The sequence below is a fragment of the Brassica napus genome, chromosome C6, assembly GCF_020379485.1.
Source record: "Brassica napus cultivar Da-Ae chromosome C6, Da-Ae, whole genome shotgun sequence".
Taxonomy (NCBI): Eukaryota; Viridiplantae; Streptophyta; class Magnoliopsida; order Brassicales; family Brassicaceae; genus Brassica; species Brassica napus.
The window spans coordinates 44,548,916-44,565,490 of record NC_063449.1 but is presented as its reverse complement, the minus strand read 5'-3'; the positions used below and the strand labels follow the sequence as shown (position 1 = coordinate 44,565,490).

The following is a 16,575-nucleotide window of genomic DNA, read 5'->3' as shown; positions in this document are numbered from 1 at the left end:
AAAGAAAGAAAGATATAATCTAGTTATTACTGAATTTTGGAACTATATGGGCCAAGCACTAAAATGAATAAACCCTTCCACGATCATATCAGAAGAAAATTAAGTCTACTATTATTTTTTAAAGACTGATACAGTATTTTATATCAGAAAATTATAAATGTTGATATTTTAGAAGCTTGGATTCTTTTTTGTCAGCAGAAGCTTTGGTTTATACTGTAAAAAATAAATGTTGATATTTTAGAAGCATGGATTCTTTTTTTGTCAGCAGAAGCTTTGGTTTATCACAATACTAAAAGGGAGATAATCTCAACTTTCGGCTATGCCACGTCATCAAAAATAATCCTCCAACCAGAACATTTCTTTTTGTCACGTCAGATGGGCTTCGGTCTCCGTTGTGGTATTTACGTTTGGGACTCCGTTGTTTACTTTTATTACTCTGGGCTTCGTCTTCGACAAACCTAAGAAAAAAAAAAATTACCTGCAGAGCACGGAGATCGCGATGAATCCTAAAGCAGACGGAGGTCTCGAGGATCTATGCCTCTGCCTCTTCGTCTTCTCCGATTCAAAGCGTAAAGAGCTCTGATCGATCACCTTCTCTATAAACGAAACCATGTTCTTCTCCCTCCCTCTCGCCGTCAACCCCACTCTTCTCCCCGTTTCCTTCCACTGCTTTCTCCTTCGGCGGAACTCGCGTGAGATGCCTCAGACGCCTGGTTACTTCATGCGTCGCCTCTGTTCAAATCACTGTCGCTAATGGTTCCGCCCAGCTCCTGTTGTTGTGGAGAGATAGCAGATTCGCGACAGTCTTCCTATCAAGGGACGCATGGCCGCCGACACCATCGATCTTTTCAAGGTGAATGGTGTTTCTGTTCCGATGAAAATTTGCATTTTGATTATTATCTGGTTAATGCTTTAGATTAACAAGTATTTAGCTTCAAACTTCAGATAATTTACAATCTGCTTGTGTTTTTAACTTCAAATCCTCCTTTGATTAAAGACTAATTATCTCCCTTTTGTTTATTGACTTCGACACAACGTTTTTTTTCTTATGAAGCTTTATGTTATGTCTTCGTCTTCATGTGTTTAGTATACTCTCTCATGTTTGTCTTGCTTTTGAAACTTCTATTGGAGGAAGTTCGTATATATATATTTTTTAAAAATGGAATCTTGGCTGATTGGTCATGAGAAATGCCATCAAGTTGTATAGTATCTAATTAGCTACATATATAATATAAGGCTCTTATTTAGAAATTAGTTGGTATTTTGTTTTTTGAATGACTAGCAGGTTCTGAATTCTTAAATTCACTCTTTTTGGGGGAGAAAACCTTTCGCAACGCAACTTGAACATATGACCCGTTAGACACCTATTAAATAATCTAAGAGTTTTAGTCACTTGGTCAATTCTTTGTTAGTAGGTTTTAAGTGGTTTTGAATCATTTATTTCTGTGTGAATGAGTTTAGTATTGACTCTATCATGTCTTTGCAGGTATGGTAAGGACTCAGTGGTGTGGATGGACTCAGACTCGAACTCCGACACCGACACCGACTCGGAGAAGGACGATGAAAACGAGGTGTAGACATTGAAGCACGTAACGAAAAAATTTATGGTGTATAGGGCGGGGGAGCCATCGTGTGAGTATAATAAGACAATGATCTACACAGAAGACATTGGAGATCTTTGTATGTTTCTTGGACATAGCCAGAAACATACAATATACTTAATTTTAATTTTTTATAATATGATGTTGCAATCTTGAAATGATGACAGATTAGAAATGAAAGGCGAGGAGGTATCTTAGCAGAGGAAAAAACAGCCAGTCCCTTTCTCTCATAAGTTCTCTAAAGCTGATCCTTTGGCTCTCCGCCTTCTTGAACTCCTGCTTGCCTTTGATCCCAAAGACCGTGCATCTGCTGAAGATGTACCTTTTTGTTTTTCTTTCCCATTTTCTTACACAGACTTAAACTCTTATCTTTCATTGTTCTGATTTTGCTTATTTACAGGCACTATCTGATCCATACTTCAGTGGTTTGTCAAACTCAGAGCGTGAACCATCAACACAGCCAATCTCAAAGCTTGAGTTTGATTTCGAGAGAAAGAAGTTGACAAATGATGATGTCAGAGAATTAATCTACCGAGAGGTAACACAAAAATCATTTCTTCTTCTACACATATTGCTTTTCTCTGCTCTTTAATGGTTTTAACAGTCACTTATCTTTGGGAAAAAAAAAAACATTAGATACTGGAGTATCATCCTCAGATGTTGGAGGAATACAAGCACGGTGGTGATCAGCTTAGCTTCATGTACCCTAGGTTAGCTTCAATATTTATAGAACATATTTTATTTAAACAGTGATTTTTTTTGGGGAAAAAGATTCAATTTAATTTTATTCAATAATTAGTATATGTTACTCATATTAAATGTGATTATAAAATATTATATCATAAGATTACGTATACAAAAAAATATTAACATAATGTGTATTATATATGAAATGTACATTTAAAACATAATTTATGTATATATAAATCCAAAAATAGAAAATGGCAGTTAATTAAAAGGTTACAATTTTAAACACGATCTTCTATTTTGATAATTTTAAAATTATTATAAATATAAAACAAATTGTTTATATAAACATGTGTAGCCTGGATAATAACTTAGAATGTGTATAACTAAAGTAAAATTTAGTATTGAGTTTGTATACAATACTATCAAAGCACCATAGACAAAGGTCATGGAACCTAAAAAAAAGGCCATGAAACACAAAAGAAGAAGTGAGGCAAATGCGAGAATAATAATAATGCAGTTTGTAGGTTTGCAACTCAGATTGTAGGGCAGGATCAAACCGTAGGTGTTAGAATTCTTAAATCGTTTTTGTTAAATTTAAGTTTTAGTTAAAAGGTTGACAAAATTATTTTGGTTAAAACGATAAATTGAAGACAACAAATAAAGAATCGGTATACAAGTCAGTGGTAATTTCTTTTAAATACAAGTACATAAATGAAACTTAATAATTTTAAAACCAATCAAAATTTATACAGTACTAATTATAAGCTTTACAATTGTTTTATATAAAAATAAATAACCAAGATAAAGAATATATATATATATATATATATATATATATATCTTAACTTATAATTTAGTTAAATTTTTATTAATCTTTCTAATATCCTACATAAAACTCCAATAAAACACAACAAATTATTTCAAATAGTTTTAAATTTGCATTTATGTTTATAATTCTATAACAAGTTTCAGTGTATATCATATTTGTTCGTTTTTAAAATATAAATATAAAAATTAAACTAATATTATAGAAAAAATCCAGGCGTAGCCCGGAAAAGCCCCTGGTACTGTATAAAATTTGGAAGTTAAACCATACAAACTATCGGTCTACACAATTAACATTAGAATATAAATTGGGTAAAACGAAAATAATAAAGTAGATGACCCACTGAGATATGTACAATAATTTCAAGATTCAACACTCTCCACTTCATCTTTTAACACACCACCTTATCTTTTTTTCTTCTACTTCATCACTCAACACACTTTCAATTTTCACTACAATGATTTTATTTAATAAAATTCAACACTTTATTTTACTAATTAATAATTTTTTTTTTCTATATCTAAATTAAATAAAGCTAATCTCTATTTATCGAAAACTTTAAATGATAAATTTTCTTATAAGATATAAAAATAAAACATTTAATTTATAATGTGAATATTAATTTTAAATAACTAAGAGAATATGAAAAAAATCAAAAATCTTTAAAAAGTAACATGTGTCGTCATTGTAGATGGTCTAATTGCGTACATACAGAAACTACTCATTTTAATGTGTTTTTTTCTATTCCTTATTTATTAAAAGAGAAGCATTTGTCAACAATGCATTCACACTATATTCGGCACGTGTCAGTTTAATATTGATTTCAGTTTATTAATACATTCATTTAATAATTAATATGTTCACACACTATTTTTTAATTCCACCGCGTACAATTTAATGTGTTCATACATTTTTTTTAATCACCTTATTTTTAGTTTCTGCATTTTTAACTTTTATACTAATGAATTGAAATTATCTCTATACAACTATTGAATAATATCATTTTAAAAGAAAGAAATACAAAATCATCAAAATTTGCATCAACTAAAATGCTGAAATGAGAGTATTCTTAGAAACTGAAAACTTCATATCTTGCCGAACTTGGCCATGGTCGAGGTTTATGTACACGAAAACAACAAATAATTGTGATTGGATGTGAATTAAGGAATCTGAGGTAAAAAAAAACACCACAGAAAAAGTCGGATCTTCAAGTATTGATTTTCTTTACATAGTTATCAGACCAAAAATTAGAAACATAATCAGATTGTTAGAAAAAATTAGAAATCAGAAAAGCTTTAAAAGGAAAGAAATTTCGTGAAATCGATTGAAAACTAAAATTCAGATGCTGAGTGAAGAGATCATATTATTTTACATGCAACTCTAACTCATTTCACTTGATTGTATCATTTTTACTATAATTACCAAGAATTTATTTATAAGAAATACACATTATTAGTTTTAGACTACGTCAATTTTGCAATATACCCAACAATATTAACACAACTTTCAACCATTTGTATTGGTATTCTAAAGTATAGTCCAATAATTATGTATGTTAAATATGCCAAGAATATTTGTTTTACATTTATTTTATTTTGTTTTATATTAGTTGAAGAAATTAAGTATGAGTAAAATATATGGATCAGAAAAACTAAACCGAACTATATTTGAAAGTAATACTAAAACACAAACTAAAACTGATTAAGTACTAAGACGAATTTAAAAGTTTAATATCCAGATAACCAGATTCGAATCTAATCGATACCAAAATATTTAAATCACAATTATATATTTAAATATATTAATTATTTTAAATTTTATATCTACTAGATATTCAAAAATATAAAAATATCTAAAAATTATTAACATAGTCACTAATAAATATAAAAATATAAAAATATCTAAAAATAACAGTAAATGTTCAAAATAGTGATAATATTTATTTGTTCTCCATCCAAATATTTAAATTGAACTAATTATTATGTAAATTTAAATATTTAGTTTTACATTATTCATTTTTTTACGTTTTATATTATTGTACTTTTAAGATTTTGAGGACTTTAGTATATTTGGATTTTTGTTAAAAAAATATGTAATTAGAATGGATATCCGGACTCGAATCCGAACTAAATCCGCAGTGATTCGAACCAAATCCAAACTAAAATTTGTAAATATCCGAATAAGATCTAAATTTTTAACTTTAAAAATCCGAAATCCGAAATCCGAATAGATCAACTGAATCCGAACGAATATATTGATATACATCTAAAAAAAGTACTATACAACAAATTTCTCAGTACAGCGTATAACAAACAATCTAATAAACTATTTCATTCTGCGCCTAAGACCATCATTAACGCAGGGTTCTTAGTACATGGTTCTTCGCAGAATATAAGAACCCGACTCTTAACTTTTAACTGAAAAAGTTAAGAGTCGGTTCTTAAATCTCTTATTTAAGAGCCGACTCTTAGCATTTTCAGCTAAAAATTAAGAGTTGAGTTCTTATATTCTGTTAAGAGCCCCGTCCTAAGAACCCCGTTAATGATGCTCTAAGTGAGCTAAGTGATCCTTAAATAAATAGAGCTCGTGAATCACTTGCCTGGTTATAGTTGACGCATAATAGAAAAAGACAAAACTAAAGAAGCGTTCCTAGCAATTGTTTTATTTAAAAAATTAAAAGCCTGCCTGCAAGGTAAGCGGAGTAAACAAAAATACTAAAAAAGATAGGTATCATCTCAACTCTCGATGCATTTGCTTAATTTTAAAGTTAATAATTAAAAACCTAAGCGTATACAAAGCTGTACGTTTGTGCATGTATGTGTACACATCCGTGTATAAATACCGATCACATGAACTCTCATTTTCTTCATCCAGTAACACTCAAATCTAATCAACTCACATAAACTCAAAAAGGATGAAACCTATGTTTTACTTCCTTATTGCCTTAACCGTTGTTTTGGCCACCACAGCAAATGCCGGCGAACCAGTTCTCGACAGTGATGGTGATATCATAACCAACGGCAGTTACTATGTTCTCCCTGCCATCGTCGGCGCTATTGGTGGCGGCCTGAATCTCTCGGCCGATCCTTGGCTAAAATGTCCCTATTATATTGGGCAGGAAGGTTCAAAGGTGAACAGGGGCTTTCCAGTTAAATTCTCAAACTGGCAGTCCAAAGTTGGGTTCGTTCCTGAATCAGAGAGGCTCCACATCGAGATGGATAGCAAAGCTACGATTTGTGTCCAGCCAAGCTATTGGTGGGCCATTGGGGACGATCCTTGGTTACATTCGCTTTCCATAAAGGTTGGTCCTAAGCCAGGTGCTGGAAAAGATTCGATCAACGCTTTCTTTCAGATCAAGAAAACTGAAGATGTTGGCGTTTACAATATTGCGAGTTGTCCTGTCGGTAACACTTGCGAGACTGTTGGGTTACTTGTGGGTGGTGGCGTTCGACGTTTGGTTGCAAGGTTTGCATACGCTAAGCCATTCCCGGTTCGGTTCGTGAAAGCTACTGGGACTTCGTCCAAGACTGTGTCTATTATCTGAGAGAAATTAAAGACTACAAACTTAAGAGAGTTATAACTTACGACTAATAATATAACTCTATCTGTGCTGGCTGTTTTGTTTGTTCATCGACCATCTCTCCTTTGTTTCTTTTTTTTTTTCATTCTCTCTCTCTAGTTTATGATTCAAATAACTTGAAAATCAAACAGAAACAGTTTCTCTTTTAGAATGGTCACACACACACATGTATATATATATATAAAAGATTATCTAACACCGCTGCAGTCTGCACCACGTATACTACAGTCGATTAATTCATGCAAATATATATGATCGAGTGAAATTGATGAAAATTAAACTATACCAAAATGTTTAAGAAAATTATTTTTAACTGTTCACAAATTCAATATATGAAGTCAGAGGAAAAAGACAATGACAACAGAAGGATAATTATGTGGCAGAATATTCCGATGAAAATTGGATTACTGGCGAGTAATGCATATGTATGAAGAATGTACGTGTAAAATTGTAAACCGACGCCAACTAGGGATCGCATGATCTCATGGGGGTTGCAAACCGGCACAAACTGTCTCCTCTGCAATCAGGCATATTAATCAAGAAACCATCTTTATTTTGACTGCTGCTTCTCCGGATCAATTTGGAATCACTTCGCTCAGCTTCTCAGTCTCTCTACTTCATTCAACTCGTCGTCTCCCTTTTGTCGCTACCTTCCAATAGCCATCACAAATCCCTCTGCTTCCTTACTTGGCAGGCAACGATCTATGGAACGAAAGGTTTCATACTGGTAAGCACAGATTAGTGTACCGTACCCATTAACATTTTTTTTATATATATATTTTTTTTTACCATTACTCACATAATTAATAGTAAAACTCTAAAAACATATTCACTTCAATTGTTTTATCCTCTATTTTAAAAAAAAATAATTCGTGTTCTTCTATGTTTTTTTAATCTGAGATTTTACAGCAGGAGGAGAGTAGCCTTCATGTACAAAGGATGACCGAAGTGTTTTCTGGAAAATGTCTTGTAACATATTTTAGATAGATTTAAATAAATAGAGCTCGTGAAGCACATACTCATTTTATTAGTAAAGTTGACCCATTTAAAAAAACGAACAATTAGAGAATGATGCTTGGAAAATGGAATCTATATCATAAATGATCATCTTCTATACGTGTTTAATTGTTTAAATTTAAGAGAATTCGGGTGAAATTATTCAATTCAAATACAATTTGCAAAATACTTTTGAAAAAAGTACCGGGGATAGTTTTGTAAGGAAAAAGAAAAATACCATTAAAATATATTTTTCCAACTAAAACCTTTTCTTTCTTTCTTTCTTTTTTCTTTTAACTAAAATATTTCCTTTGTATACAAGTTTCCTCTGAGTGGCTTTCAAGAGTTTAGCTACTACTTTTCGATCCCAACCAGAGCTATAGTGAACATACATCCGTTAACCAACGGTAACAAACAAATTAACAAATTCTTAGCAGTTCTAGCTTGGTTCATTTGCATTTCACTGGAAAAACAGTGAAGAAAATTTCGTGCGATGAAAAAATATGATATAATTACCTGGTGTGAATCTGTCAACTTGCGGGTAGCTCAGTTGGGAGAGACTCGCCCACCGCATCTATTATTTTATTTATTTACTAAGGAGGGGTTATTGGAAGATGAATTTGTATAGAGTCTGTGAATTTTAAAAATTGATAGATTTTAAAAAGTTACGTGGATTGTGAACATTTACATATATTGACTTATGAAATTTGGTAATAACTTTTTAGATTGGTATAGATTTTCATGAATTTGTATTACATCTTTTCTTTCATTTTTTTTGTAAAATAAATATATAATTTATTTATTTATTCTAAATCATATAGAATGCTTATTTATTTATTTTCTTTCAAATTAAAAATAAATAGAGATACATATAAAACTGGGCAATTCTCTTAAATAGTTTCTTTTAAATTTTATCCTAAAAGAACATTCAAAGAGAAAAAGACCAAAAATGTTTCATTAAAATGGCAAAGACTATTTTACCCATTGCCTTATAGATATATAAATAATAAAAAATTATAATTATATTTTTTTTAAAAAAAAATCGAATTATATGTTTTATAATTTGAACTTTTTATAAATTTTTAGTAATTTTACGATTTTTTTTTGAATTTTTTTGTCAAATTTTCTTTTTAAAATTCAAAAATGCTTTTCATAAACTATTTTTTAAATATTTTATATTTATAAAATAATTATATATTCAAAAATGATAAAACAATATAAAAATAATTTGAATTTGAATTGCAATAGATATTTGATAAGTATTATTATTTTATTTTCTAGTTTTTTATCACATGAATACATATGATATTTTGAAAATTGAGTTTTATGAGTAAAAATGAATAGAATTTATCTATCAATAACACTAGATTTAGTTAAATTAGAGAATAAAAAATAACTAAACTTTTTGAATAACAAGAGATTTCAATGGATTTCAAAAATTCTTAAACCAATAACAATGGATTCTATTAAGATTTTTGAAATCCAATAACCAATAACAATGGAATCTCAAAATTTTCAAAGTTTATCAATAAGTCCCTAAATATTTCGCGCAATATGACTAATTTTTAAAATACATATTTCAAAACAAAATCGGGTACTTATTGATGCCAAAAAAATCAGATACTTATTATTGAAAAAAATCAATTACACTTATATGCATAGTCAAGACTTTTATTCTACTAGATCAAGTATAGTTAAGCATGACTTTAGGAATTATAATGACCAAGATAAAATAATTTTTACTTCAAACAACAAATGTTGTTGTCAACTACTTGAAACAACAAAGGTATACGTGATTTACTAAATTGTACAATTTACAAAATTTACCGAAAACTACAGTAACTAAAAGATTAATCCAAATAGCTTACATAGAAAAATCCAATTGAACCGGGGCTTCTAGCTCTAGTGGTAAAGGGCTTACAGCTGTGAGTACCGCCACCTGGGTTCGAATCCCGGCCACCGGGGAATTAATATTTCGGTATCGCCAGGGACAGAGGACCTACACGTGGCAACACGTGACTAGTCTGGATCACTTCTGTGGGGGTTAGGATACCTCTGTATAATTCAAAAAAAAAATCCAATTGGTTATGCAGTTTATATATGCATTACTCTCTAGATTCTTATATTCATCTTCTTATTTTTTCCAACTCTTATCCTGCTTAAACAACCATATATTTAATTTTTTATTGTTAATATCTTCATCTGCAAATAATCATGCAAATCAAATAAACCAGTAACATTTATTTCAAAGGATTCACTTGAATGTTAACACTATATAACAGAAAAAAAAGATGATGGAAGTGGAACAGTTCATAAATTGACTTTGTCATTTTACATTTTGATTTTGCCACTTTGTCTTCCTGACAGCAAGCCATAGAAGAACACATCTTTGTAAAGAAAAAATTACGTTTGGAGACACAATTTGAGTTTCCAATTTCACTAAAAGACACATTGAATCTTTAGCACACTTTCTCATTGCAAATTTACCAGGATAACCTCCAACTAAGTTAAGAGAGATGATGTCTCTCGTTCCCTTTTCTTCTAACTAACCAAACTGATCTGCTTTTTTACTCTCTTTTTTCAAGTACAATATTTATTTTTCTCTAACTAATAATCAAACCTTATCTCTTCACTTTATACAAAATCGTTAAAATCCTTTCTCCCGTGACATATTCTGGATCCAGATATCGAACTCAGACATGAGAGGTTAGAGAGACTGAACCCTAATCTTCTCCATCTGAGACTGTCCCTAATACTCTTTTTCACTTTCGCCTTTTCCCGATCTTTATATCTCGATCTCGGAATCTCAATCTCTATTTCTCGATCTCAATCTCTATTTCTCAATCTCGGAATCTCAATATCTATTCCTCGATCTCAATCTCTACTATGAACGAAGCCCAATCCCGTAGAAACGATGGCGGTTGCAGTGGATACCGTGGTGGAGGAAGCGATGGATACCACAACGGAGGCGGTGGTGATTATGGAGGTGATGGTGGAAGACGTGAGTGTGGATACAATGCTGGTGGTTGGTGGAGGTAGCTACTCAAGTGGAAGAGTCGGTGGTGGATACACTGGTGGTGGATACGGTGGAGGAAGCGATGGATACCGCAGTGGAGGCGGTGGTGGTTATGTAGGCTGTGGTGTAAGACGTGAGGGTAGTTATAGTGGTGGTGTAAGTGGCTTCACGCATCTCCCGACCACGCATCTCATGTCCACGCATCTCCCGTCCACGCATCTCCCGTCCACGCTTTTTTTTTGTCCACGACGAACTTCCATTTACCTCCGAACCACAGACTCATTCTCTACATATCACTAAACACATCTCAGCCATCTGCACTTAAGAAACAAAATAATCAAAATCATGAAAATTTGCCTCCCTAAGACACATTCTATGTTACCAATTACCTTTAGAGGCAGATTGTGTTGGGAGAACATTTTTCCATATCAATTTGTCCAATATTTTGTACATGATACTTAGGCTCGTAAATCCATGTCCACGATAATGTATCCACATTAAATCTGAACTCTAACATGATGTTCCTATCCACAACAATTTGTCCACTATAAACACATCCACGCGATTTTTGTCTACCAAAACATATATCCACCAATAGTTTGTCCGTGAAATTAATGTTCATTTATTGCAAACAACAGAAACTAAGTTATGTTTGATTTATTTTTTTAAAACAATCAGATTTTTAGTTAGCTTCAAGAATGGGCATTTTCGTCTCAAAATGGGAAAGCCTTACATATAAAGTGTGTTAAAGACACAATGTGTCTTTGTAAGTAAAGAAAAGAGAGAATGTGTCTTTCCATGTAAAAAATTTATGTTCTAAATTATATGACGTTTTCGGTTTTTCGAAACATAAAAATTTCTCTAAAACGACTTATATTAAAAACGGAGGGAGTAATTAATAGTATAACTCTAAACAAAAATATATCCACTTCAATGGTTTTATTCTCCAAAAGTTCGATATCGTGTTGTTCTTTGTTTTTTACTTCATTCTGAGATTTCACGAAAGAGAAGAATAGTCGTCACGTATAGAGGATGAACGATTATTTTCTGAAAAAAGTCCTGTAATTATAATTTACAACATATTGTAGATAGAATCAGAGAAATAGCTAGTGAAGCATATACCATTTTATTAGTAAAGTTAACCCATTATAGAAAAAGAATAACAAACAATTAGAGAATGGTGCTCGGAAAGTGAAACCTATATACAAATGATCACATGGTTATGCAAATGCTGTATATATTTTTCCTATATACAAATGATAACATGGTTATGCAAATGCTGTATATATTTTTTCCATTATGCAATAAAAATGGATTTCCCTATATGACATCAACTATATATGTTTATTCTGGCTTAGGTTCATTAAAAAAATTCACAATGGTTGGACCGGTGCTTCTTAACTGGCTTTAAGCATTAAGTTTAGAGCTACTAATTTTCGATGCCAACCACTTGTTTTAAAACAATCTTATGGTTCAGAGGATCAGAGCCGGTTCAATGGTGTCATGGGTCCTCGGGTAAAAAAAAATTAATTTCTAAACTATTATTTTTCTTTAAAAAATCTGATAGATATATGTTTTTTTCCAAAATACCAGAAGTATTTTTAAAAATAAATCTATAGAAATAAAAAAAATATTTTCATATAAAAAAAATTTGGACCCTTTTTCTTATTTTTAATATAAAAATACACTTATTTTTTGAAAAATCGAGCCCTTATCTATTAAGAAATAGGGAGACAACGGATTGGGACCGGAACGGTCGCACCGCTCGCCCCTATCTCAGCCGGCCCTGCAGAGGATGAGCGGCTTCTATCAATTCCTCATCTTCAATCATTGATTTTATAGCTCAAACTTCACGTGCTCGTTTATACTAGCTGACAAAAAAAATAAACTTGTAAGAAAACAGAATTATAGTGAACATACATGATCTTATCCCTTAACCAACGGTCCAAACCAGGCTAAGACCCACAAAAAATAAATAAACAAGGAAATTTAAGAATTAGTAGCAAATAAAATAAAATAAAGAACCGTGTAGGAAAAAAGATGGGCATCTTCTCAGTCCCAATGTGTGCGCATGTAATACACATCCGTGTATAAATACCAGTCACATGTACTCACATTTTCCTCATCCAGGTAACATTCAAATCTCATCAACTAAATAAACTCAAAAAGGATGAATCCTATGTTTTACTTCCTTCTTGCCTTTACCACTGTTTTGGCCGCGACCGCAAACGCTGGACCAGTTCTCGACACTGATGGTGATATCATATTCGACGGCAGTTACTACGTTCTCCCCCTCATCTGGGGCCCTACAGGTGGCGGCCTAACTCTCGTCTCCCGTCGTGGCAACCAGTGTCCCCTCTTTATCGGACAGGAGCGTTCAGAGGTCAACAGGGGCATTCCCGTGAAATTCTCAAACTGGAGGTCCAGAGTTGGGTTCGTCCCCGAAGAAGAGAACCTCAACATCAAGATGGATGTCGAACCTACGATCTGCGCTCAGTCAGCTTATTGGTGGGTCACTCCAGCCCCCAGTCCCTGGAGGTCGTTGTTCATAGCGGCTGGTCCTAAGCCAGAAGCTGGAGGAGAAGATTCGTCGAGGAGTTTCTTCCAGATCAAGAAAACTGAAGCCAAACTTAACGCTTACAAGTTTGTATTCTGTAGTGAGGGTAACGATTGCATCGATGTCGGTAAAAACGAGGAAGGTGGCGTTCGGGGTTTGGTTTTAGGCTCTACGCCACCATTCGCTACCCCATTCGAGGTTGTGTTCGTGAAAGCTACTGGGACAGACACTTCATCCAAGACTATGTCTATTATCTGAGAGAAATTAAAGACCACTTAATAAAGAGGATAAGTGTTATAACTTACCTCTAATAATAAAACTCTATCTATGTATGATGTTTTCTTTGTTCATCGATCATCATCATGTATGGAATAAAACATCTTTCCTTTGTTTCTTTGTTTGTTTCTAATTATCTCGCTAATTTAAGATTCACATAATTTGGGGCAAAAAAAGCAGAAACATCTATCTTATTAAAACTCAAGTACAAAATTGGAGTGTTTGGAGACTTGAATAGGACTATTAAAAAATTTTGGAGTGTTTGGAAACATGAATTGTAGTCTTTTAAAAAATTAATTTTGTTTGGAAACAAGTATAGTAGTATTAAGAAAAAAAATAATAGGCTTATGTTATTAAGAAAAATTAAAAGTCCATCATATACGAAAACGGATCAATCTAATTGCCTAAAACTTTTTCTTTTCTAAACTAACCATAAAACAAAATTTAAAATTAATACACATATTTCAAATCAAAATAATAATTTAAATTTGATTTATATCAAAAATTGATTAAAAAATAATACATATATTCAAAAATGGATTTTTACTAAACTATTTTTCAATAACCATTATAAAAAAATGTTGTCAATATATATAATAAAAATACAATACAAAGCCCAATTTGAAATACCAACTCAAATTATGGTTTTTATATTTCATATTAAGTTTTAATAAGATAGATATGTAATTATTTATATGATGGTATGTATAAAATACTATTAATTATATGATTACTTATATGATGGTACGTATAAAATACGATTAATTATATGATGACAGTATACGATATATAATAATGAATAGGGATGGGATTTCGGGCACTAATACGGGTTTGGTTCTGATCGGTTTGTGTTTAGGGTTTTCAGGGTCAAAGATTTAAGCCCTGCTAGGATGTTTCTAAATTTTGATTTGAGTTTGATACGGATCTTTGCGGGTTTGATTCGCGTTTGGATAACCCATTTAAATTATTTTTAAAGTTTTAAATCATTATCTATTTTAAATTTCTCAAAATCTATTAATAAAATAATATATTACCTATAAATTTGAATAACATATGTTAGAATACCTAAGCTTAACATATCAATTGGCTTGATTTAAAATTTTGGATACGAAATCAATAATTATTTTAAGTATTTTTGGTGATTTGAGTATACTTTAACTATTGCAGATATTTACTTTTGACTATATATATATATATATATATTCAAGTATTTAAACCAATTTAAAAGTATCATTCTTAATGTTTTATATACGTTAAATCTAAAAATAATTAATATATATATAAGTATATAAATCTATTTTTAGATAAATTCGGATACCCGAATACTTCGGTTCGGATCAGATTTGGTTTTCTAAATAACAAAATTTCGAATAATTTGAATATTTAATCAATTTATGTTCGGGTTTGGTACTATATTTTCATATCGGTATCGATTATGTTCCTTGGATTCATTTTGTAAAACCCTAATAATTACATGAAAAACAAATATCAACATATTTTTCAAAATATACACCCGCGCGCCTGCTAACATTAAAGTTGAAGTTGAAGTACACATTGGGATTGTTTGGCAATATGAATAGTAGCTAAAAAAAATAGTACTATTTAGAAACATGGATAGCACTAAGTTAGAAAAAAAAATGGGCTTATGCTACTAAAAAAATTGGAAGTCCATTATATTAAAAAGTAATGGATCTATGTTACTTGATATATATATTCAAATCAAAATAATAATTTAAAATTAATTTATATAAAAAATTCATTCAAAATATATATATATATATATATATATATATTCAAAATTTGATTTTTACTAACATATTTTCCAATAACTATTATAAAAATATTTTCAATATATATAATAAAAATACAATACAAGGTTCAACTTCAAACACCAACTTAAATTATGGTTTTTATATTTCACATTAAATTTTAAAATATAATATATGTGATTATTTATATGATTGTACGTATAAAATATTATTAATTATAAGAAAACTTATTTGATGGTACGTATAAAATACAATTAATTATATGATAACACATATTTTGTAACCTATGATGTCACATATATGATATATAATAGTGATTAGGGGTGGGCGTTCGGGTTCGTTCTCCGGTCTTTTTGGGATTTCGTATTCAGTTCAGATCTTTGAGGATTTGGTTCGGATTTGGATAACCAATTTAAATAAGTTTGGTTTAAATATTTGGATAGATAATTAATAATTATTTAAGTATTTTTTGAGTTTTTAGTATTTTTTTAACTATTTAAGATATTTACATTTAACTATTTGTATATATTTTCAAGCATTTATGTGAACTTAAAAGTATCATATATATTCTGGATGTTTTTATATATATTAAATCTAAAAATAATTAATATATATAAGTATATAAATATATTTTGGATACCCAAAATATTTCGGTTCGGATTGGATTAGGTTCCAGTTCTTCAAATACCAAAATTTTGAATAATTCGGATATTTAATCAATTCCGGTTCAGATTTAGTACTACTTATTCGGATTGTGATCGGTTTGATTCTTCGAATTCGAGTTTTTTGCTCAACTCTAAATAGTGACATAAAAAGAAAATAGCATTATATTTTTTAAAAAAATACACCCGCACGAGTGTGCGGGTCAAAATCTAGTTTTCCCTTATAGAATACCCGCATAAAAATAGGTTATCTAAGAGCACCAGTATCCAAGATTTTTGAGGACGAAGTTCCTAGGAGAATATAAGAAACTGTTTCTTAATTTTTAACTAAAAAGTTAAGAAACTGTTTCTTAAAGTACTACTTATAAGTTTTGATTTTGCAGTATTAGCTACATACTGGGCCAATGACAAAACTGTTAAGAAATACGCGGTTAAATTTTGCGATAAACCAGAATTTATGGGAGCGAAAAAAGGGCACACACACAAATTTGTTAATGGAGTTCGGCCAATGTTGCCTACGTCTCCGGACCTGCTACAGATCTTTTATTATCAACCCGAGAAATTTTTACAAGCTCTCAACTCACACCCCGATCCCAAATACA

General features: G+C 31.1%; 3 protein-coding genes across 3 annotated transcripts; all 3 read left to right on the top strand.

Moving 5' to 3' along the window:
* The first annotated feature begins 5,364 nt into the window (after positions 1 to 5,364).
* On the top strand, positions 5,365 to 6,774 carry LOC106405599 (kunitz trypsin inhibitor 4-like). The gene has a single exon (XM_013846127.3). The coding sequence runs from the start codon at positions 6,032 to 6,034 to the stop codon at positions 6,659 to 6,661; it is 630 nt and encodes a 209-aa protein (XP_013701581.1). The 5' UTR covers positions 5,365 to 6,031; the 3' UTR covers positions 6,662 to 6,774.
* Positions 6,775 to 10,607: 3,833 nt separating this feature from the next.
* Positions 10,608 to 11,815, top strand: LOC106441423 (glycine-rich RNA-binding, abscisic acid-inducible protein-like). Its single transcript, XM_013883243.1, has 2 exons — positions 10,608 to 10,865; positions 11,798 to 11,815. Exons 1-2 carry the CDS (start codon positions 10,608 to 10,610, stop codon positions 11,813 to 11,815), a joined length of 276 nt encoding a protein of 91 aa, XP_013738697.1.
* Positions 11,816 to 12,548: 733 nt separating this feature from the next.
* Positions 12,549 to 13,660, top strand: LOC106430798 (kunitz trypsin inhibitor 4-like). Its single transcript, XM_013871599.3, has one exon. It carries the CDS (start codon positions 12,880 to 12,882, stop codon positions 13,522 to 13,524), a length of 645 nt encoding a protein of 214 aa, XP_013727053.1. The 5' UTR covers positions 12,549 to 12,879; the 3' UTR covers positions 13,525 to 13,660.
* Positions 13,661 to 16,575: the final 2,915 nt, after the last annotated feature.

What these genes read in the sequence shown, in the direction of transcription:
- LOC106405599 (XM_013846127.3), top strand. Translation starts at nt 6,032, where the DNA reads ATGAAACCTATGTTTTACTTCCTTATTGCCTTAACCGTTGTTTTGGCC.
- LOC106441423 (XM_013883243.1), top strand. Translation starts at nt 10,608, where the DNA reads ATGGCGGTTGCAGTGGATACCGTGGTGGAGGAAGCGATGGATACCACA.
- LOC106430798 (XM_013871599.3), top strand. Translation starts at nt 12,880, where the DNA reads ATGAATCCTATGTTTTACTTCCTTCTTGCCTTTACCACTGTTTTGGCC.